Genomic DNA, 23,140 nt, shown 5'->3' with positions numbered 1-23,140 from the left:
GCAGGAGAATGTCTCCCGTGGCATAACACTGCTCCAACCAGCCTGCGACCGTGACGCGCTGCACATTTCGAGCCGTCGCTCACTTCGATGATAGTGTTTGTGGAGATGATCGTCGATCTAGTGTGGCTAAATGTGATCCACCCGAACACCCGTCACGTTTCCATTGATCAACGGTCGAATCCTAATGGTTGCGTGCCAACTGAAATCGTAACTGACAATGTCGTTCTGTCAACGTATGATGACGTATTGGTGGCCTCCTGTAGAGCTCCATGTTCGACAACGTACGATGAACGGTGTGCTCCGAAACACTTGTGCGTGCACCAGCATTACACTCTTCCGGCAGAAACGACAAAGATCAGAATCTATCCTAATTTATAGAGCCGACGAGCCTCCGAACGCCACGTTCTCTGAAGAGTCGTAGACGTCGAACCAAATTAGCGCCTGGAGGCAGTTCCACTACCCTTCTGCCTGTTTGCGTAAACGCTCACGACACTAGCACGACACTACCAGCTTCGCCGTTTTAGGGAAGCTCGTTCACAGGCTCAGCGTAATAATAATGTGCTCTTTGTCAAAATCGCTTATGTCAAAGGATTTCACCCTTTGCAGCCCATATCTTCGCTAGGGTGATCCACCGCCCGTGTCTGCTTCTTTTACGTGCTTACCACGTCACGTGCTCGCAACGCCACCAGACGGTATCCAACGTCACAGTGGGCAGTGGTCGTAATATTTTGGTTTGTCGATGTACGTTGCATACCTATCAGTTCTGTCTGCACAGTCGACCTAGTGTTGTGTCCGCAAACTCCTAAGGCTGAAACTACGTGAGTGCGGCACGGAAAACGATTCGAGATTTCTATCTGCTCATAAAACGACAACAGAAACTCAGCTCAGCTATTCGTTCGTCAGAAAGAACTTCAGTATGCCGCATACTCTACAGAGAAGCAAAGAATCGTCACTCTGGTTACTTAACTCACTCTATGTGGCGAAATCGACACTTTGCCAATTCTGACACTGACACTCTTCACTCACTCACTTATCAACGAAGTTCCTTACCAGCAATACGTTCTCTTTCGACACCTGCAGGTGCGTCCCTTACATGCAGTGTGCCGGTTTCCTGCGAGGTTCCCGGGAACTACGTGTGGTCTGCCTGCAACGAATCCCCGTGCCTTACAAAAGCAGCGTCTCCCACCAAACGGGTCATGAAACTTCCAGCCAGTTGCCTGATGTTCATATGCCGTATAGGACACTGTTCTAATACACCCTAAAACTCGGCCTACGGCCAAGGACACCACCAATGACATTCACTTCTAAATAATTTTTTTTTTACGTGAAACGTCGCTCGCCTTTTCTCGTGAGAAGGTCTTGCATCCCCCGTTAGTGACACACTCGCATTGCTCCTTATGCCTTCTTCACTTGTAAGATGTTATGGCTTTCCACCCCCCGCTGTCAGCCTCTGGCTGTTCTATAGCGACAGGATTGCGGCTAACCTCGATGCACCGGACTTGTGACAGGGAGATCTCCCGTACGACAATATAGCCGCTGTCTCCACACTGCATTCAAACTCGTACCCCCCGGTCGAACACGACACGGCGTCTCTTCTAACCTTCCATCTGCTGATCGCCGCTTTCGCGTTAACGTGTTGCAGTCACCACTCCGTGCTGTCAGCGCTCAGCTAAAATTCATTTCCAGGCTTGCAACACTACAGAAAAATGTTAGTGCGTGGAGCTATTCAACATCAGCCAAAGAAATGATCAATTATCCGACCACCCACCGTCCATCGCGATCTCATATCGGATAAAATACGTAAATGAACTGGTATAGCATTACATGTGTGCGGAAACATACTGCCACCTTTCATCGTATCTGCTTGCTCTCCAACTGGGACATCATTTTGCTCTCTATGTAGGCTGTTTGCGGAGTTATATATTTCTTTACGAAGATTTTCTCGTGTATTTGCGTCACACATTTTAGAGTTAACACATGCGTGTTGACCTTGAAATTCATAACACAAATACGCGAGGAATTTCTCGCACAGAAGTGTCCACCTCTACACGATGCCCCCCCCCCCTCTCCCCCCCGGAAAAGCAATGAAAAAAGCAATGAAACCAGCTACAGTCATCTGGAAATTCATTTCTAATAAATCCGAAACGGATAATACTTTGCTTTCAATAAACCTCTCTAAGCCATACTAGCGTCTGGCTGGTTTTTAAATTATAAATCTCGTCATTGTATTACAGCCGCGTTTCTCAATACGTCTACTTTTAACAAGATAGCGAGAAACTAATTAATCTCTTATCACTCACGAATTTCAGTCGCTTGTAGATAAGGGAGCGCCAGCCTACAATGTGTTTCTTGATAACCGGATACCTTAAGTACACATCGGACTAATCGTCAAGGGAATATCGAAACGGGACAGTGATTTGATTAAATAGTTGATAAATAAGTGAATGCGATATGTCCATGTTGATAAGATGCTATCACTACAATCAAACGCAGCACCTGCCTACCACAATGAAATGTGGTAATAGATTAAATGTACAATACATATGCACACACGCCAAAATTCACACAGAGTGTCGCTCTCAAGAATTGTAAGAAGCATTTTATTAGGTCTTTCAGCAGATATTTGTAATTTTATTCTACTTTTTATCGCTGAAGTCAACCCCAACAAATACTGCTCATCAAATGTTTATGCGACAACCAGTATCAATGCAAAACTTCTTTTTCCCGGTGGAAGAAACTGATTTTTAAAACCGGAATTTTACGTACTAATTCGACAGAGCGGTCCCACATTAGTCTAGCGCCGTATTAGGTTCGAGATAGGTGTTATATGGAACAATAAAACGGGAAAAACAACTAGTAATCCAGTAGCAACTGCGCAGTCCCGTTACATAGCTGGCAGGTAGTACAGGTAAATTGCATGTAAATGTTATTTTTGCCGTTTTTCGTATGGTCACGTATTAGATCAGTAAAAAACGCCAAATACTTTGTTTATGAGAACAGTCTTCAAAAACAAAAAATGGTTCAAATGGCTCTGAGCACTATGGGACTTAACATCTGTGGTCATCAGTCCCCTAGAAGTTAGAACTACTTAAACCTAACAAACCAAAGGACATCACACACATCCATGCCCGAGGCAGGATTTGAACCTGCGACCGGAGCAGTCGCGCGGTTCCGGACTGTGCGCCTAGAACCGCTAGACCACCGCGGCCGACAGTCTTCCAACATCACCTGTACTTCGAAAAGGCAGTTGGGATCAGATGGCGAGACTAACAGTGGAACAAGGAACTTACGATTCAAGTAGACACTATCAGGCAGAATAGGTACGAAGGAAGCTAGTCCACAGTTGCTGGACGATATTGGCCAAGACTCCTTGCCGGTTATGCCAAGAAGAAATATAGATTTTCCGAAGTTAAACGAACCTGTTTCCTTTCGTTCGGTCCAGAACCTCTTCGTACATATGTCGACCAAAGAGCTTCCCTCCATGAAATATATATCACACGAATGTTTTACGTATTAATTACTAAGTGTTATGTTACACCGTCGTAACGCTTTTGAGAATCAGAAACGGGGTAGTATACTGTAAGTACTAGTGTACAGAAAATGGTACACACGTTTTGCACTCGTTTCAGCACCGATCACTGACCTTCAGTCGTAAATTTTCTGCCTGCACACAGTGAGAAACTATCTCTCAGACACACACACACACACATGCATCCATATATATTACTTTCTCTGGTGTTTCGTTTTTGCTACGTGTAGCTGGTGTGAGATGTAGACATGTACTGCTCATAACGTCTGTCAAGTGAAGATCAGTGTCGACTGAAAGAGTCGATGTGGTTTCCTTCACAAAAAAAGAATATTTTTAAAGTAGAACCTTACGTTCCCATTCGATGGCATATGTATAGATATTACGAGAGCGTGGGAAATGGAATGAAAATGTTATGTAAATATGAGAAAACTGTAAATCGTTTTGCTTTTGATACTTGTATAAACTTGTTAAATTTGTTTCTTTTTGGTAAATCTTGAAAGACATCATTTAATGAAAAAAATGTTTAGAGCAGATAATGAAACTAGGAAGAAGCAAGGATCAACTGTATATGCTATCACCATTATCCATAATACGGCGCTTCTGTTGTTTTGAAAATTGGAATTTTCTTCTAATTTTGTAAGGAATTCACCGAAGAAGATGTGTGAGATCCCTCTTGATTTGTGGAGTATTATATTTCATAAATTTTACGTTTGCTAGAATTCAGCAGACAGCAGAAGTAATTCGCTACCCAAAGAAGCACTGAGCAATAGAGTGGCAGGGAGATGGAAGCTGGTTCCCACGAACGTGGCGGTGACAAGTGGTCCAGTGGTCAATACGACGCGGTAGTGAATCATGGGAATGGAGAGAAGAAGGAGAGCCCTGACAGCTAATGTTGCTCGGCAGTCAGTATGTAGGAGAGCCACATGCGTTCTGGTGCGAAACTCGGAACTTCCTTTATTAAATATTAGTTATTAAAGTCCGCTTTTGCCACAGCAAATACTTGCAGCAACCTACACGTCACCAGCACCTTACCACCATAAAATAGATACGCAGTGACCCAGGTAATTCAGTAGCCAAATGAATTCTGTTAAATAATTGAAGATTTCATGAAGCATGCAAGAGAATTCAGCCGTGCATCTATGCCACAAGTCGGCGAAAGAGTTCTTACGCAGGCCCGGATGCAGGGAAAAGGGGGGGGGGGGGGGGTTAAACCGGGTTATCTGCCTCGGGCGGCAATTTCAGGGGGCACAAAATTCATATTCTTGAAGAAAAAAGCCGTATTTCACAAAGTGCCTATCATCCAGCGCACGTTCCTCTATCGATTATTCGTATGATGTTAACACGCACCCGACTTGATTTTTTAACAGTTTTGAACACACTCTAAGTTGCTTTCAAAAGTTGATTTTTGGATGCGTGCATATTGTACGAGTTGTCTCTGCCAGGGGAATCCCTGTCGCATCTAGATATGAAAAAGTTCCCTCTGGCAAAAGGGGACGGGGCTACACGAGCTGAGCCGAATAAACCCGAACGGGTGAAGGCCAATTGGTATTTGTTTAAGCGGTTGATTGGATGAGCGAATTATCAGCGTTGTTATAATTATTGAGGATCCAGAGATTCAGATTACTTCAGTGGAAATAAGCGACTAACAGTAATAACCGATAAGAAAGATTACGTATTATCTTCTCGCTGGCACGAAGTCATTGTTTCAAAACATCCGAAAGGTGTTCTGTAGGATTCAGTCAGCACTCTGTACAGGCCAGTCCATTACAGCGATGATATTGTCATGTAACCACTCCGCCACAGGCCGTGCATTATGAATAGTTAGGTGCTCGATCGTGTTGAAAGAAGCAATCGCCATCCCAAATTGCTCTTCAACAGTGGGAAGCAACAAGGTGCTTAAAACATCAGTGTAGGCCTGTGCTGTTAAAGTGCCACGCAAAACAACAAGGGGTGCAAGCCCCTTCCATGAAAGGCACCACTGCGCCATAACACCGCCGCCTCCGAATTTTACTGTTGGCACTATACACGCTGGCAGATGACGTTCACCGAACATTCGTCATACCCACACCCAGCCGGTGTGAAGTGTGGCTTATGAGCAGCAGCTGGACCATGAAATCCAAGTTTTCTGACCTCCCACCTAACTGTTACAGTACTTGCAGTGGATCCTGATGCAGTTTAGAATTCCTGTGTGATGATCTGGATAGATATCTGCATATTACACATAAAGACCCTTTTCAACTGCCAGCGGTTTCTGTCAGTCAACAAACGAGGTCGGGCTGTACGGTTTTGTGCTGTACGTGTCGCTTCGCGTTTCCACTTCACTATCACATCGGGAACAGTGGACCTAGGGATGATTAGGAGTGTGGCAATGTCGCGTACAGACGTATGACACAAGTGACACCCAATCACCTGACCTCGTTCGAAGTCCGTGAGTTTTGCGGAGTGCCCCCATTCTGCTCTCTCACGATGTCTAACGAATACTGAGGACGTTGATGTGGAGTACCTGGCAACAGGTGTCAGCACAATGGACCTAATATGAAAAACGTATGTTTTTGGGGTGTCCGTATACTTTTGATCATACAGAGTAACGAAACCGAGAAAACACACCAGTCCTGGGTACTACTCGTATTAACAGCTTTTTCAGCATTAGACAACGCTATTTTGATTTTTCATGTAGAAAAACGTTTGACGTAGTAGATTCTTTCGCAGAAAAGGAATGCACGCCGTGCAAATTTGTATTAAGATTAGAGAGCAAAAGATACTGGGACCTAAGGATTGAAGAAATGTGTACTGTCTTGTTTGTTTCTTCTCTTTACTGATTTTGTGATTCCTATATTTAATTTTATGTCACGCAAATGAGAAACTTATTAGCTAATAACCAACAAAGAGTACAAATTTTCTGAAGAGCCCTTATCTTCCCCGTCGCAAATAATCGTGAGTCTTTTTTTTTAATGAGAGGTAGAATGCCAAACCGGCCTTCTAGGACCAGAAGATGTACCATATCACATTTTAATTCCACCGCCCTGAATACAGGCTTGATGGCTCCCACTACAAAACACATATATTTAAGTTCCATAGAGCGAAGTACAGTGACGTGCGATAGAGGAATGCCCTGTCCCAGACGCTCAAGGGCTGACGGAGGGAGGGGGGTGGGGGCAGGACGGGCGCCACTATCAAGTTTTTGCCCCGGTTCGGAAATATCGGAGATGCGGGGCTGTTCTTACGTTACAGCCAGTCTCACAATGTTCTTGAGTTTTATTAATAGTTTCAGAGGAATTAATTCATAATAGCAAATTGTTACCGTTTTAAGGTGTTTACTAATAAGCGCATAGTAATGGTATCCCGGGACTTATTTCAAGTAAATTAGCTATACGCAAGCGAATCACGTTGAAGAATCCAATGCACTACAAAGGTTGCTTCGAGGGACAAGATCTACGAGAGACTCATAGAAAACAGCTAGGTGAAAATTACATACAGCGATTCACTAAGATAATCCAAGAAAGGGATAGATTAAACACTACAGTCTCGGGTAGGAAGACCTGACCAGTTATCAGTACTTTAATTCTATCACTTTCTACGGAATCGTGACTAAGTTGAGAAGCTTTTACGTCAGTCTAGTACAACGACGGGACGTGGCGTGAGGTATCCCTAAGCTGGGAATAATCTTGCGGGAAAATGCTAATATTTTAAGGGCAGAAGATGCAATTTCAAATAAAATACAGTTAAACATCTGGAAAGACCTCCCGTCTGAGCCGACCCCTTCTCTAAACGGCCATATTTTTAAGGAACGGAAATAACTTTCTGTAAGACCAATGAAAAGGTTACCCCCTTTGAAATGACCACTGCTTTTCTCGATCAGCGATCACTCTTTAACTAACAATGCCCTTCCTTTCAGACGATCACGAACATACTGTATTAACGCAAGGTTTCTCGTCGACAATGTGACACAGCAATCTCTAAAATTTCGTTGTCATTTCTAATTCTAATAGCAAATAGTTCTGATTTTTCCTCTGTAGTGAACAGTCATGGCTACTTCAAATAAAAGAAAGCTACTTGTTCTTTCACTAGAACAGCGAAATTCTGTTCTTAGAGAGATTGAAAACGAAAAATTGTAGTGACAATTAGCTGGTGAGTTCAACTGTGGGAAAAAATGAAATACTGTATATAATTGCAAATCGCGACTGCCAAGAAATGGTAAGAAAACGTCAACAATAATTCAATGGAAAGAAGTTAATAATGCCGTTTTAGAGTGGGTTAATAGAAGCACGTGACAAAGGATCGTCTATTAGCACACCGATACTGCAATAAGAAGCTCTTGAATTTGCTCGTTATCTTGGAACCCCAAATTTCAATGCAAGTAACGGCTGGTTGGACCGACTTCGTGTTCGATACAGTATTGTTTTTCAAGCAGTCTGTGGAGAAAGTGCAGACGTTAATCAGGATGTTGTATCCGACAGGGAATCGAGACTTAATGTAATTATAAGTGGCTGTTGTGGTAGTGGCAGTTACAACGTGGATGAAGCTGGTCTATTTTTTAAATCTATTCCACCAACTGTTAAGGATGATCAGTGTAAAGGCGGCAAAACGGCGAAACAGAGATTCACGATCGTTGTTCGTGCTAATGTCTGCAGTGAAAAAGAAGAACGACTGGTGATACAAAGAGGAAATCGTCCACTGTACTAAAAAAAAAAAAAGACATTTCCTTCCTTCTGTCTCTTAGAACGGAAACAAAAATGCTTGGGTGACGTGTGACAAATGAGCATTGAGAAATGTAATGTCATACTTTTCGTAGATAATGCACCGGGTTATCAAATCTGGATGAAAAATTATTTTTCCTACGGACACAACATCACGTGTTCAGCCTCTTGATCAAGGAGTGATCCGGTCTTTTGAGCTAAATTACCGAGAAAGCTTCTGCATTGTCTGGATGTGAAAATGGACAACGCCACATCTGTGTATGGCCTAGCTAAGTCTGTAACGGTAGGTGATGCTGTCAGCTGGATTGAAAGTGCATGAGATGAAGTGAGAAACGAAACAATTAGAAAATGTTTCATTAATTCTGGTTTTCGGTATTCACAAAATGTGAACGCCGGAGAAAAAAACGATGGCCATAAATCGATTAACATCCTCTGCACCTGCGCAATGCTGCCAGTATCGAATTGGATGTTTCTACAGTGAACGAATAAATTGGATTCTTCAGTAGTGATGATAATTGGGAAGATGGGCGGAAATGAACGCAGATCCTCAGTGTAGTCACAACCGAAACAGCTATAGAGAAGATGACGCAGTTCCTGTAGAGGCAGTTCCAATAGGCGATGCCCTACATAGCATTGCTAGGCACGAGTCCCTTGTTACTAAGCTTTCCGTCAAGAAACTGATGAACTGGCTATCTGAGGCGGAAAACGAATGTGAGACTGTGATTCTATAGATATGTACGAAAAAGAATGTGCAGATGCTCGTTTCTGCGTACTTTGTTACGTAAACGATTAGGTACTTACTGTATTATAATTATGGTTATTAACACAAGAGCTTATTTTTCTTTGCGGAAATTTTTGACATTAATTGTATTTACCTTGATCACCCTTTCAGAACACCATACCGCCAGATGTCTACTTTCTCACAAAAATTCAAGTAGTCAGCTCAAAAAACTTTCTGTCTAAGTAGAAAATAGAAGCAGGAGGTGAATTGTAAACTAGGAAGACTGAAATATGTGGCTTTCAGGCAGCAATGTCGAGTTACAGTTGTGTGCGTCGCGGAGTACGACAAGTGTGTTGCGGAAAGTAACGAATTCACTTCTCGGAAAAGATGAACCGCGTCCATGGATGATGAACATTTCAAGAGTGAAATACACCGAACGATCACCAGGAAGATATTGCGAGGATGAAAAAAAAACCAGCGGCAACAGACGTGGCGACGGCAGTCACGTACCCGGGGGAGGCATCTATGCATGCAGAGGGCGTGCGGGAATCTGTCTGTCACAGCGGCAGAGAGGGGGTGCCCCTGAGGCGCAGAGGTCCGGAGTTCGACACACCGGCGAAGCATCGGCAAAATGTACAAATGGCTACGTCATCCGGAGAACAATAAAACTTACCTATAGAAAGTCAAAATTCACATAGGATATGAGAAGGAGTAAATAACAGTTTTGAATAATATATAATTATGTGTTATGTTGTGCTGCCTAGGAGTGGTACTACAAGCCGAAAAGTCAAGTAGAAAACACGGAGCATAACATGGCTCAAGAAGCGATAGGCTCAGCAGAAATCAGTAACTCATATCCATCGGAACAATGTGAGGGACTTCAGGGATGTAAGTGATATAACGTTAAATCACGAGCAGGAAATGGTTCAATGGGCTGTGGGCACTGCAGACAATGTATCTGAAGCAAATATTCTGGTTGCCATGTATAAGGACGTAATAACAGAAAGTAAAAAGTGTACATTGAAGGAAATAATGCAGAGCTTGAAGACTAAAGTTGCTGAAACTAACAACAAAATGGAAGAATTTTGTAGGAAGTCTAACCAAAAGTTTGAAGATATGGGGAAAATCATTGAGAAGACTAAGAGAGAGACTAGGAGATGGCACCTAGTAAAAATAAGAATGAAAATGAAGATACGATTGAAGTTTTGTGAGCTGTTGTCAGTGATGAGACTGTAGAATGGAGGAGGGCAGTTTCTGATGCATACAATAAGTTAGTTGCAACTGAACAGGTCCAGTTCACACTAAATATTACAATAAAATCTGAAGTAAATATGAATCTAATTAAAACTTAGTCACAGATGAGCCAATCCAAAATACACCATCTATTAATGTAGAATCTGTTAAGAAATTTGATGTTAGTAATGCAAAGGAGGTGCTTGTTAAATTTGCTGGCATTCAGTTAACATCTTAAACTGTAGACACTGAAATCTCTCCTGAAAACGTAAAGAAGCAATTAGATTCAGAATCGAATAGGAGGGCTAAAGTAAGAGATCGCCAAAGATGACCACCAATAAATGTAGGTTGTTTTCGTGAATTTCCATGTAAGAGAAACGTTCACCGTATTGGGAATCACCGAAAGAAAATAGGAAATGTTTTGGAGGCTTTGTGTTAGGTGATTGATTTGCTAGAAAAAGGCAACGAATGGAAGAGGGTAAGAAGGAAATTTAAAAAATGGGGGAAAGGAAACAAAGGCAAACTTTCCCTCAAAATAGCATTAAAGGTTTGGTGATGATTTCCCTAGGAAAAGAGTAGGTGCGAAACGAAGGGCTTCATGTTTTACGGCTATATGCGAAACCATAACTGTGACAAAAGAAACTCTGATGAGTATTTGCACTCTGACAGTAAGAGACAATTTAACGATTTTGAAAAAAGAGGACTTTCACGGGACTTCGGATTTTCATTGTAATACGTGATGTAATAATCATGAGTAATTTAATGGGAAAGGAATAAGGGATGAGAATAAAAAGGAATTATCAGTTTAGTGTGAGTGTTGACGTTCTTGGTATTGAAACAATAGTGGTCACTGGAATCTGTAGCAGGTTAGATGCCATTGTACTAGGAATATCTTACGAGCTAATGATAAGTACATAGAGCATGTCAGTTTTTCCAGTGCATAAATTGGAGGTAGTACATGCAGTTAGAATAAAGAAACAGGTAATAATTGAAAAGGAAAAGTAGTGAGAACTATTTCCATGCTGGTATCAGATCGATGTATTGGTTTTATTATAGAAAAGTTGGTGAAGTCCTGATTTTCAGAAGGATAGTGTGACCGTTAAGATCTATGGTACAGAACATAATACAATGTTCGCAAATACTAAGTGTCTTGTAAAGAAGTCCAAAATCAAACCTTTGTGACGATGATTAGTCAATGTTTTCTGTACGAAACCAGTAAATATGAAATTGCCTCGGGAAGAAAAAAGAATCGTCATAATATTACTGAAACAAAGAGTGTCAACCAGTGGAATAAAAGTTAAAGTAAAGGAAATGAAAATAATTAACAACATGGAAAAAGGAGGAGCAAGTAATTGGGGTTTAAAGTATACGAATGTGGTTTCAAATATCACAAACGTGGTGGAGTGTGACGGGAAGATACACTAAGTTACTGATATGGTAAAAGTAATTTACAAGCTGTAAATGGAGGATTAACGAATTGGCTTTCTAAGCAACAGAATGTATTTTAGAAATGTACAAGATTAATGAAAATGACGAGAAAGCATTTAGTATTATGGGCAAGCTAAAGCTGTGTTATGAAATTTAGAAGACCTCTAAATTATGGGCAACGTACCCAATTCAAAAGCAGTAGAAGTGACGCACTCTGAATCCCAGTCGTTAAAAGGCGATGTTAAAAAATACCGTCGTAATGAGTATGTGACTAGCATGAATTCCAGATAATGAAAACAGCACTTCATTTGTGAATAAATGGTCGAAATAAATTGTCGATGGGTAAAGGACCATGTACTAAATAGCGCTCAATGTCTACAGCAGAGTGGGGAGATGCTACTGGCAAGAGGAAACTAATGTTAAGAAATCATGTATAATTTATTTTATCATCGTGTCTACATACGCGATGTCCCCTGAATTGAACGGCCTTGTAGATAAGGAAGCGAGTGGAAGGTGATGTCCGGAGTGGTATTTAAAGTGAAGGGATCTATGGACATTCCCGAACCAATGGATTCCTGGAAGGTGGCGTCCATATATCAGGATCGACGCTAAAACGAACGCATAGGTGACGTAAAAGGGGTGAGCCACTGTTTGCAAATAGAAACTGCTAACACCAGTGGTGTTAAGGGACGTTTGCAGCCAAATATTCTATGTTTGATTGCTTGGTAGTGTGTTTCGTTTTACATGAACTAGTTTAACTGGTGAATATGATTTAATGTGTATAGGTAGTAAATTCAGTAATTAATTACTTGGGACGTTGATAAACATTTCTGTGCCATTTGGGAGAGAAAGAAAATAATTAATAATATGCAATCAGTATGGAAAATGTGAAAGCTTTGTAGTATGTCGTGTATGAAATACGTTTGTTTATTGCAGGTTCGCTACGGTCGCAGGTTCTAATCCTGTCTCTGGCATGGATGTGTGTGATGTCCTTAGGTTAGTTGGGTTTAAGTAGTTCTAAGTTCTAGGGGACTGATGACCTTAGAAGTTAAGTCCCATAGTTCTCAGAGCCATTTGAACAATTTTTTATTGCACGTTACCGTAATGAAACTGATGACGCCTGGAACCACAGGAAATTTGGAGCCATGATAACGAGATGACATGACATGAAAGACAAAAACAGAGTGGCAGTCAGTAAGAAAAAAGATTCGGCTGAAAACCGCGTAATTATGGCTGACAGTGACGAAGTATGTTGCGACTACAGCGACCAGGATCGACTGTTTCAATAAACGAGTGAAGCACGGTTTAAATGAACATAATGTCTCAGTGACATATACTATAAAAGAACTACCATCGGGTCGGTAGCGCTTGTTGAAAATGTTGTGGTGGACGACCAGGTGTTATAGAGTAAAAGGAAAATTATTACCCCGTGTTTAACGTAATTGAACACCCGGAGCGATAGCGAGTAACTAATTAAGGCATATGTTTTTATATTTGTGTTTATGTAATGTTAAAGAATGTGGTTATGGATTTCTATAGAGCGATAACGAAGCCGCCAAAAATGTGAGTCAAATGCTTAGTGTTGTTTATATAATTAACTGTAACGAAATGACATGTGACTAATAATTACCACTAAATTCTGTAGTTAAAAAGAATATTTGAAATTTTGTGTTCATTGTCTTGAATGCTGAATGCGACGTTTGGCATTCTCTTTACTATTTTGCATTTATTATTTATCATATTAAAAATAGTAATGGGTATATATATTACGAGAGCATCTGAAATGGAATGAAAATAATTTGACGATACCCACACACTGAAAATCAGCGTCCTTTTGATGTTTGTATAAACTCCTCTTTAGTCAACAGTAGCAACTGTAAACTACGTTCTCAATTGTTCACTGAATGTCTTCCTCTACAGGTTTTACAGCCTATCGCTCCATCTACTAACATGGTGTCGTAATAGTAATTCTATCATCCCATCCTTCTTCTTGTCAGTGTCCTCCATATATTCCTTTCTTCACGGATTCCGCGGAGAGCCTCCTCATTCCTTAACTCAGTAGTCCACCTAACTTAGAACACTCTTCTGTAGCCCCACACCTTAAATGCTCCGATTATCTTCAGTTCCGGTTTTCCCCAAGTATTCCAAACGCACATTCTCAGAAATTTCTTCCTCAATTTAAGGCCTATGTTAGATACTGGTAGACTTCTCTTTGCCAGAAACATCCTCTTTGCCAGTGCTAGTCTGTTTTTATGTCCCTCTTGCTCCGTGCATCATGGGTTATTTTGCTATCCATGCTAGCAGAGTTCCTTAACATCGTCTAATTCGTGATCCCCAATACTGACGTTATGTTCCTCATTGTACTCCTTTCTGCTACTTCTCATTACTGTCTTCTTGTGTCTACTCCTATTGCCTATAATTCGATGACTCCCTTTCTTTCAAAATCGGAATTTTATTTCAAGAAATATGCAATTTTGAAACGAAATCACCGAATAAGATGTGTGAGGTTCAAAAAATGTTCAAATGTGTGTGAAATCGTATGGGACTTAACTGCTGAGGTCATCAGTCCCGAAGCTTACACACTTCTTAACCTAAATTATCCTAAGGACAAACACACACACACCCATTCCCGAGGGGGGAGTCGAACCTCCGCCGGGACCAGCCGCAAAGTCCATGACTGCAGCGCCTTAGACGCTCGGCTAATCCCGCGCGGCAAGATGTGTGAGGTTCCTCCTGTTTTGAAATGTATTTTATTTCCTAAATTTTACGTTTACTAGAACTCATCAGATAAAAGAAGTAATTCGAAGGCTTGAAGCAGAGCTGTAGAATACAATGGCTGCGAGTAGGTAGCTGGTTCCCACGAAGGTTATGGTGGCGAGTGGACCATATGGGGCGGTAGTGAATCATGCGAGTGTGCACAAGCACGCGAGCCGTGAAAGCTAATCTTGCTCGGCAATCAGTACAGAGAGGAACGACTAGTGTTCTGGCATGAAACTCAGAATTTCCGTCATTAAGTATTAGCTAATGAAGTCCACATTTGATGTGCCAAATACTAGGAGTAGCCTAAGGGTCATCAGGCCTTTTGTGTCATAATATCGCTACGCAGTAAACCAGTTAATTCAATAGAAAAAGGAATACCGTTAAATTACCGAAGATGTACGAAGAGGTACATGTAAATAAGAGGATTCGCAAGTCCCAACAATCGGTGATAGGACGTACCTGTAGCCTGTTCTTATGCGGGAGTCGCTCTTACAACGCTCTCGAATTTTATTCACTTTTTGAGTTGGAATTGTTTCGTACTATTAAATTGTAACTGTTTCAATGTGTTTGCTAATAAACGCATCATAATGACATCCTGGAACTTCGTTTAAGCAAATTAGCTATCCGCTTGTCCACTTACAATCGCAGGTAGCCTGCCTGCATCTTCCAAGGAACCCAAAACGCTACAAGAACTACTTCGATGGACAATATCTGCGAGGGATTCACAGAGAAGACGTAGGAGTAAATCCTATGCGCCATTTCGTTAAGATAATCCAGGAAAGGATTACTTTACCACGCGCATTCTCATGTGGGAAAGCATTTATGTCACTTGCCTCACTTTCTATGGGACCACGTCTAAAATGAGAAACTTCTTTATGTGTTTCGCATATCGAGGGGAATTTGCATACTTTCTGTGTGTCATGGAACACAACAGGGCGGAAACTTGCAGCAGGTGGAGTAGGGCGTTATTCTCTCATGTGTTGTCCTCTGCTAACAGCACGACGTAAGCGGCTGTGTCTGGAGTGATGCCGTGACTGCGAAGCATGTATTGCTGACGAATGGCGTCGCGATGTGTTTAGCGTGTGTGATATCTTCAGCGAATATGGCGGCCACCTGGAGACTGGTCCCTTTCTTCCAATGTTTCTCAGACGCACAGCGGCGGTACTTCTGGCGTCATGGTGTGGAGAAACGTCGGGTTAAGGCGTCAGATCACGGCGGGTAACTCTGACGGCAAAACAGTACAGCACGCACATCCTTTCGCGCCATTTTTCAGCAGGACAATGCTCACCTATATTAGGGGCGTTCAATAAGCGATGCAACAAATTTTTTTTCTCACACGATTTCGGTTGATAAAATGCGGAATTTTGTTGTGGGACATCGTGTAATGCTCCCTCTTCGGCTTTTACAGTTTCATGAAGTACTAATAGCTGGTGGAGCTTCAAAATAGCGTCTGTAACGGAGGTGCGTTCGAGTCAGAGATCTGTCACTGAGTTTCTTTTGACGGCAAACCAGAGCATTGATACTTACAGGCGCTTACAGAATGTCTACGGAGACCTGGCAGTGACCAAAAGCACGGTGAGTCGTGTGCGAGGCATCTGTCATCACCACAACATGGTCACGCAAACCTATACGAACTCCCGCGTGTTGGCTCCTCCGAAGAAAAGATTCAAAGCAGTAAGGTGATGAAGACGGTCTTGCGGAACTCTGAAGGTTTTATTCCGTAACATGTCTCCCTCAGGGTGCTACTATCAAGTCTGAAGTGTATTGAGCTACTTTCAGCAAACTACTTCGACATGCTAGTCTACACAAGAATGGAAACGAACTTCTCTACAGTAATGGAAGGCCTCACACAAGTCTGCACATCCCAAAGAAGCTCAGAAAACTCAGTTGGAGGGTTCATCCTCGCCCACCCTACAGCCCTCACCATCCGACTTCCATCTGCTTCGCCCACTGAAGGAGGCACGTGGATGATGGTGAGGTTACTGATGCAGCATTGACTTTGGCTCCGACATCGACCAGTTGAGTGCTACCATTTGGGCATACAGTCTCTCCAAGTAAGATGGCGTAGAGCTGTCGAACTTGACGGAGACTATGTTGTAAAATAGGGTTTTGCAGCCAAAAGGTAGGGGATTGGAAACCTGGATAAAACCAACTTAATCTCAAAAAAAAAAAAAAAAAAATGTTGCGTTACTTATTGAACGCCCCTCCTACATGGTATATGTCACAATGAAACATTTGCGTGATGCTGAGGTACTTCTGCGGGTAGCCAGATACCCAGATCTGTTCCCCACGCAGCATTTGTGGGTCCACTTCAGTTTTGAACTCTTTTCCAGCGCCATTATGTGGGATGTCAAGGACCAGTTGCCATAGTTATGGGTGATATACGTAGCTTCGGGAGAGGATAACATGGCATTATGGCATACTTCTCAATCGAATTAGTGCATGAATGCAAGACAGAAGCAGTGAAACGTCATAATGATGAGGGTGATCACATTACCTAGGTTTTTTTTCTTTTTGTAAATCTGACTCGTTTTTAATCACTGAAATAACATTACATAACCGCTCTAGTCATATTCATTTCTTTCCTTTCTGGCCTTCTGCGTGTTTACTTGTTTTCGTCCATAATTAACCATAAATACGTATAAAATGAATGGATGTACGTGTGTATATGTTTGTCTGTATATGTTCCACATCTCCTCCTAAACCTCTGCACTGATTTCCACTGACCTGGTAGGTATATGCTTTACTGTCAGGGAGCAGTTGCTGTGGGGGTAATAAACATCTACCTACCGCCTGCCGGTGTGGCCGAGCAGTTCTAGGCGCCTCAGTCTGGAAGAGCGTGTCCGCTACGGTCGCAGGTTCGAATCCTGCCTCGGTCATGGATGTGTGAGATGTCCTTAGGTAAGTTAGGTTTGAGTAGTTCTAAGTTCTAGGGGACTGATGACCTCCGATGTTAAGTCCCATAGTGCTCGGAGCCATTTGACCCATTTCTACCTATCATACTGCAGGACATATGACGCCATAAACAATGAGATGCGTGAAAAACTGCCTCATCATGTGTTACGCTTAAGTTTGTTGCTTCTGTCCTACTAGCCCTCTTCGCAATAAATTTAGCAGGCAGTATCTAAATATGCCGATGAATACACCTGCAAAATCATATCTTGGTAAAACACATTGCTCGGGAGATATGACGTCATAAACACTGAGACGCTTCAAAAAATGCCGTATTGGGCATATCGTCTAAATGTATTACTTCTTTACTACAAATTCCATTCGCAACTACATGTGCAGACAGTATCCACATATGCCGCTGAATGTACCTACCGAAGTATATCATCGTACGAGACGTAGTGCAAGAGATATGGTATCACAAACACTGAGGTGCGTGAAGAATCCCGCATCGTGCATGAAGTTTTAATACGTTTATTACTTGCTACTAAGGCACTCTTGCAGTCGAGTCAACTTAAGCAAATTCCTGGCGCCTGTCAGCTTTTTTTACAGCTTGCAAGTGCAAAGTGCCAACAGCTGTATGCGTAAACAATAGCCGTCTGTGGAGCTATGAAGAGGCGTTGCCATAGAGACGTTTATAAAATTGCGTTGTAGATATGCGAAGAATCTCCACCCAGCGTACAGGAACAGTTTCACAATTTCAAAGCTGTTGTGTTTTCACAAATCCACAATAAAGTTTTTGTTTTCGTTCCTAATAAAAGAAACTGGGCCGAGCAACGTCATGTTTGCGACTGTCATGTGTGGGTACCTGACGCTGTAAGGTTAGTATACAGTGCATTTCATAGGTGCCTCTCTGGTTTTCATGAGGTTAATTTGTGACAACTCCAAGACATACCTAAAGCAGACAACTGTCACACGATAGACTGTGCAAGTTCTTATTTCACATTAAAGGTGCTTACCTTTTGTGACATGCCGGATGTCAATAAATGCATACAACTGATTGAAGCTGCTGACACTAACTGCATGGAAATTTGTAACAGCAACTTCCTTTAGAAGTCTGTTTACTGGGCTGCCCATTTGCTAGTGTGAACTAATTACATATTACAGAACGGAGTGGACGATTTGTCCTAATGTTCTGACACATCCACCGCCTACCTAAACTACATCACAGCGCAGATTACCAGTAGAAACTTGGAGAGATGTTCTGTTCACTGATATGTATCTTCGCGCAGTGGTCTACTGAAACCTGTGTAACCCGATCAGAGACATATGATGAATCACTGTAGCATCGACACGATGTGGAAAAGAGGAAATTGACTTACTAAACCGACTTTTTCAGAGGGGTAGTGGAGTATATTTGGAAGCGTCACAGAGGTGTTCCATCAAGATTAAACCAAGTGACATTGGTTGCTAAGTCATCAATCTGAGTTCATTATCACTCTCCGCAAATAACGGAACCCCGATCTTTAGAAATGGAAGAACCTGCTGGGATCCTGATATATATATATATATATATATATATATATATATATATATATATATATATATATGTGTGTGTGTGTGTGTGTGTGTGTGTGTGTATCCTTGTATTGTCACTAAAATTATTATGAAACGCAGGAAGAGTTGAATACGATTAGTGTCTGGTTGCAAAGACTTGCAGAGAACCCTCCATGGAAATAAAAGCAACATAACAATTGTAATTGTTGTAGCTACACGGAAATGTCCGGTCAGTTTTGACTACACGATCGCTGATCACTCACCGTATACAGACATGCATTCTTTGCTGTGCTTCATCCTAGAAGGGGATAGGAAGAGAGTGAAATAGTTTTAACGCGCTGTGCAGTCACACAAATGTAGTGGGTTTTTGAGTACATATGCACGTGCACCATACACATACAAACTACTCTATAAAACTCCTCAAGTGTTTGTTGCACTGTGGCATCTATGTGTACGGTACTGGGATGTGCATGAAAGAAGTTACTTAAGAATTTAGTAGAAGGTACTTACTCCATAGTCCAAAATGATGTCGTAATATCCGACGTGGCCGTTCCAGTACCCTAGGTGCGAGTCGAACCCGCGGTATGTGGGCGTCAGCTCCTTCTTGTGGAAGCCCAGATGCCACTTGCCGATAGCCCTGGTTACGTAGCCCAGATCCTTGAGGTACTGCGGCAGGATTTTGCCTTCAGGTAGCCCTCCCTTGATGGTGGGATTTAGAGGTGCTCCCTGCATACCTGAGTGCAGAAATGAAAAGGTAGACGTAGAATAACGACCTGCTTGGCAGGAGTGCAAGCAGAGAAAAAGTTCTCCTCTCTAGGAAGCAACATTACACACGTCGGGTACACAAAGAATATTTCAGAACTGTATAAGGTGAAGATCGCTTTCTTCAACAAAAGTGCTTTAATGGTGTAAGACATTCATGCGTAACTGAAGAATAAGTTCTTGAAAGTTTACGTCTTGGTCCCTATATGCATAGTTGGGGACTGAAACTTAGAAATATGAAGAGGGGACTGGTAGCATTTGAAGCTATCGAAAAATGCAGGCTATATTGTGGGCAGATAAAATGTGAAATGGAAGGTACTGCAATGAGTAGGGACAGAAAGGAGTCTATGGTAGACAATTAGCAGAAGAGCTTCCGTGTATAACCTCTTCACTACCGAGCACTTATTAAAAGTGCAAGTATGTTGGTACTGTGCTAATTGCCTTGTGTGAGTGTTAGTAATGAAAGACTCTCAAGAAGTTCTTGAAAGAGTAATAAATGTCTTATAGATGGTATATGATGACTCCGGACTTCAGCAGGACAATTGTACACACAACTCTGCACCTGCTTCTTTTTTATTACAGAAAAACCGTCATGTACGTTACACATATTATTCCCTTTAGTCGTAGATTTCAAGATAGGGCAAAATACACTCTTGGTTCAAATCTTTCAAAAATTGCGAGGAAACAGTCCGAAATACTTGAAGAAAGTAGCGAACCAGTGGGTGTGTTGGACCTTCCATCGAGCTACAGACCCCCTTGAAGATGTCCACCGCAGACGGGGACGAAGCGTTGGGAATAGACACAGAATTCATCAACCGACCACTGCATAACAGCCCGGATAATTATAATGGACATGACTTTAAAGAAAACTACTATACTAAATTTTTTCAAAGGGGTTTTGCTCTTCCTGATGTTACCACAGGGATAAGTGCTGAGTTAACATTACTTCTCCTGATTTAATTATAATTTTTTGTAATTTTTGTTGAATGTGTAAAGCAAGTCCTGTCGTAGCGAAGCAAAGGAACACTTCGCACTGTCTACGTCGTACAAAGGTGCAGCCTTCTGCTGGGCATTTTGACCTATTCTTCGGAACATGGCGATGAAGCCTGGTAAACAAGCTAAAAGAATGTAACCCCACTACCACTGAGGTAAGCAAAGTGGGAATTGAGGCTGAGATATCATAAGGTATGGCACAAGTTTAAAGCTTATATGTCCGTCACAACACTAACTTATAGTTAGCTATTAATTGAGAAATTTTTGTAAAGCTTTAATAAATTATTAAAGCATGTAAAAACACCTATGATTATAAAGATATTTGTCCTTCGCCGAGACATGCGGTGCAGCTGCACGATCCGAATCACAGTCAGTGCTGCCAGGCTTGTGTTGCTCGGCAGAAGGATGAAGACGTGAGACGTGCAAGTTCAATGCGAATTGCACATGATACGACAAGTCAGAAAACGTTTAGCTGCGTATGCGCCCGAGAAAAAAATAAAACCTGGAGTTATCACTTATGATACCTCGAGGCGGAAAGCGTAAACCAGCTCCAGAGCGTGATTAGTTTACAAATGGGGTAACGTGTTAAATATTTGAAATTAAGCACGTAAAATCTATAGGTTGAAGACGTAGGATCCTGAACGGGTTAATACTAACGAAGCGTGTTTAGAATTTTCTTAACTTCCCGAAGTTGTATTGAATGTCATGATATTTGTTTGACCTACCAGTAACTTTCACCCGATACATTTACCGTGATAACATCGCAGCAATGATACACTTGGTTATTGCAGTGACATCTGGTGAACAATCGTTAGAAAACTAATGGCAGTAGTCGTTGGTCGATGAACGTTCTCTTTTCTTTCCACATGGATATCCGAACATTTATGGAAACGGTAGGGAAGCATAAGCCGAAAACTGTGGTAAAAGTAACCGATGGCCGCAAATGAATGTTTCAGATGGCAGGACTTCTTGAATGAACAAAGTGTGTAAGGTACAGCTTTGTAAACTTCTTACGCTTCATAACAGACATAAATGTGCCCACGGTCAATTTTAGAGCTGTAAACAACACGTTAATGTTTGTCGTAGATTCACTAATGAGCCGAAACGTGATGATCAGCTGCTTAAAACAGTGCTGGTCCACCTTTGGAACGTAACATGGCAGCTTTTCTGGGTATCATGGATTCGAGAAGTCCTTGATAGGTTTCTGAAAGTATGTAACACAAGGTGACACGGGGAACGCATTTCTCGTAAACTGCAGGCCGTTGGTTTGCAGGCGTGGAGCTATTTCCTAATTGAGCCCTACATTTGTTCCTTTGTGTTCAGAGCAGGTGAATTTGGTGCCGAAGACATCAATGTGATATCACTAACATGCTCCTAAAATCACTGTAGCGTCGTTACGGCCTTCCGACGAGGTCACTCATATTGCTGTAAGATGTCATCAACCTTGAAAGGACGCATGTGGTTCGTCTTAACATTCACGCTTGGTCCATAGCTTTCATGGTGTCTTCGATTACAACCATAGTTCCCGTAGGAGCCCAGGTGACTAACGCTGCCCCATGAGGCATGCGTTTGTGCCACGGTGAATGTCTAGAGCAACCGTTCAAATTTGTGTGAAATCTTATGGGCCTTAACTGCTAAGGTCATCAGTCCCTAAGCGTACGCACTACTTAACCTAAATTATCCTAAGGACAAACACACACACTCATGCCCGAGGGAGGACTCGAACCTCCGCCGGGACCAGCCGCACAGTCCATGACTGCAGCGCCTTAGACCGCTCGGCTAAAGCAACTGTTCACCTGGATGACAGCGCATTTGATCACCACCTTCGACCTCGTGTAGCAACGAAAGTAATTCATACTGTCAGGCGACAAGTTTCAGTTGATGCACAGTCCAATCTCGATGAGACTGTGCACGTTGAAAACTTAATTGACTATGTCGTTAAGTCAACATGGTATGAGTCACCGGATGTGGAGCCACTTGTTCTACAATGTCCGCTGAACGGTGTAATGCGAAACGTGCCAGCAGTAACACCGTACTCTCTTGCCAGATCTACCACGGATCGACGTCCATCCTGCTCTACTTAACGGGAAAGTATAAGACATCCACTTTGTCTGATGAGGGGTGGACGTCCAAGGCCTTGTCACATACCCGTGATTTCATTGTCGTTCTGCTACTTTCCATGGATGCTCTTCCACAGTAAGTTACGAGAAACTGACTTGTTCAAGAGCTGATGAGGTTTGGGACCAAGAAACGTTCACACAGAAGATTTTGAGGAGATGGCAACGGCTCATGCGGCTCATGTGCGAGTTGATTCGACAGTAAACATCCTACACCCAGCCTCTAAAAGGTTCCTTTTTTTTTTTCTTTTTTTTTTTTTTTTTTTTTTTTTGGGTCATCGGTCTAATGACTGGTTTGATGCGGCCGCCACGAATTCCTTTCCTGTGCTAACCTCTTTATCTCAGAGTAGCACTTGCAACCTACGTCCTCAATTATTTGCTTGACGTATTCCAAACTCTGTCTTCCTCCACAGTTTTTGCCTCCTACAGCTCCCTCTAGTACCATGGAAGTCAT

General features: G+C 42.2%; 1 protein-coding gene across 1 annotated transcript in view; it reads right to left on the bottom strand.

The window, feature by feature from the left end:
- LOC124605899 (arylsulfatase B-like) overlaps positions 1–23,140 on the bottom strand; it is a 91,533-nt gene that overhangs the window by 52,685 nt on the left and 15,708 nt on the right. The window contains exon 3 of the mRNA XM_047137845.1: positions 19,325–19,548. Coding sequence (XP_046993801.1) covers positions 19,325–19,548 — 224 coding nt within the window. The remainder of the gene's footprint in view (positions 1–19,324; positions 19,549–23,140) is intronic.

This window comes from Schistocerca americana, chromosome 3, assembly GCF_021461395.2.
Source record: "Schistocerca americana isolate TAMUIC-IGC-003095 chromosome 3, iqSchAmer2.1, whole genome shotgun sequence".
In the NCBI taxonomy this organism is placed as follows: domain Eukaryota; kingdom Metazoa; phylum Arthropoda; class Insecta; order Orthoptera; family Acrididae; genus Schistocerca; species Schistocerca americana.
Note: the sequence above shows the minus strand (reverse complement) of the source record. Positions and strands in the feature narration are given on the sequence as shown.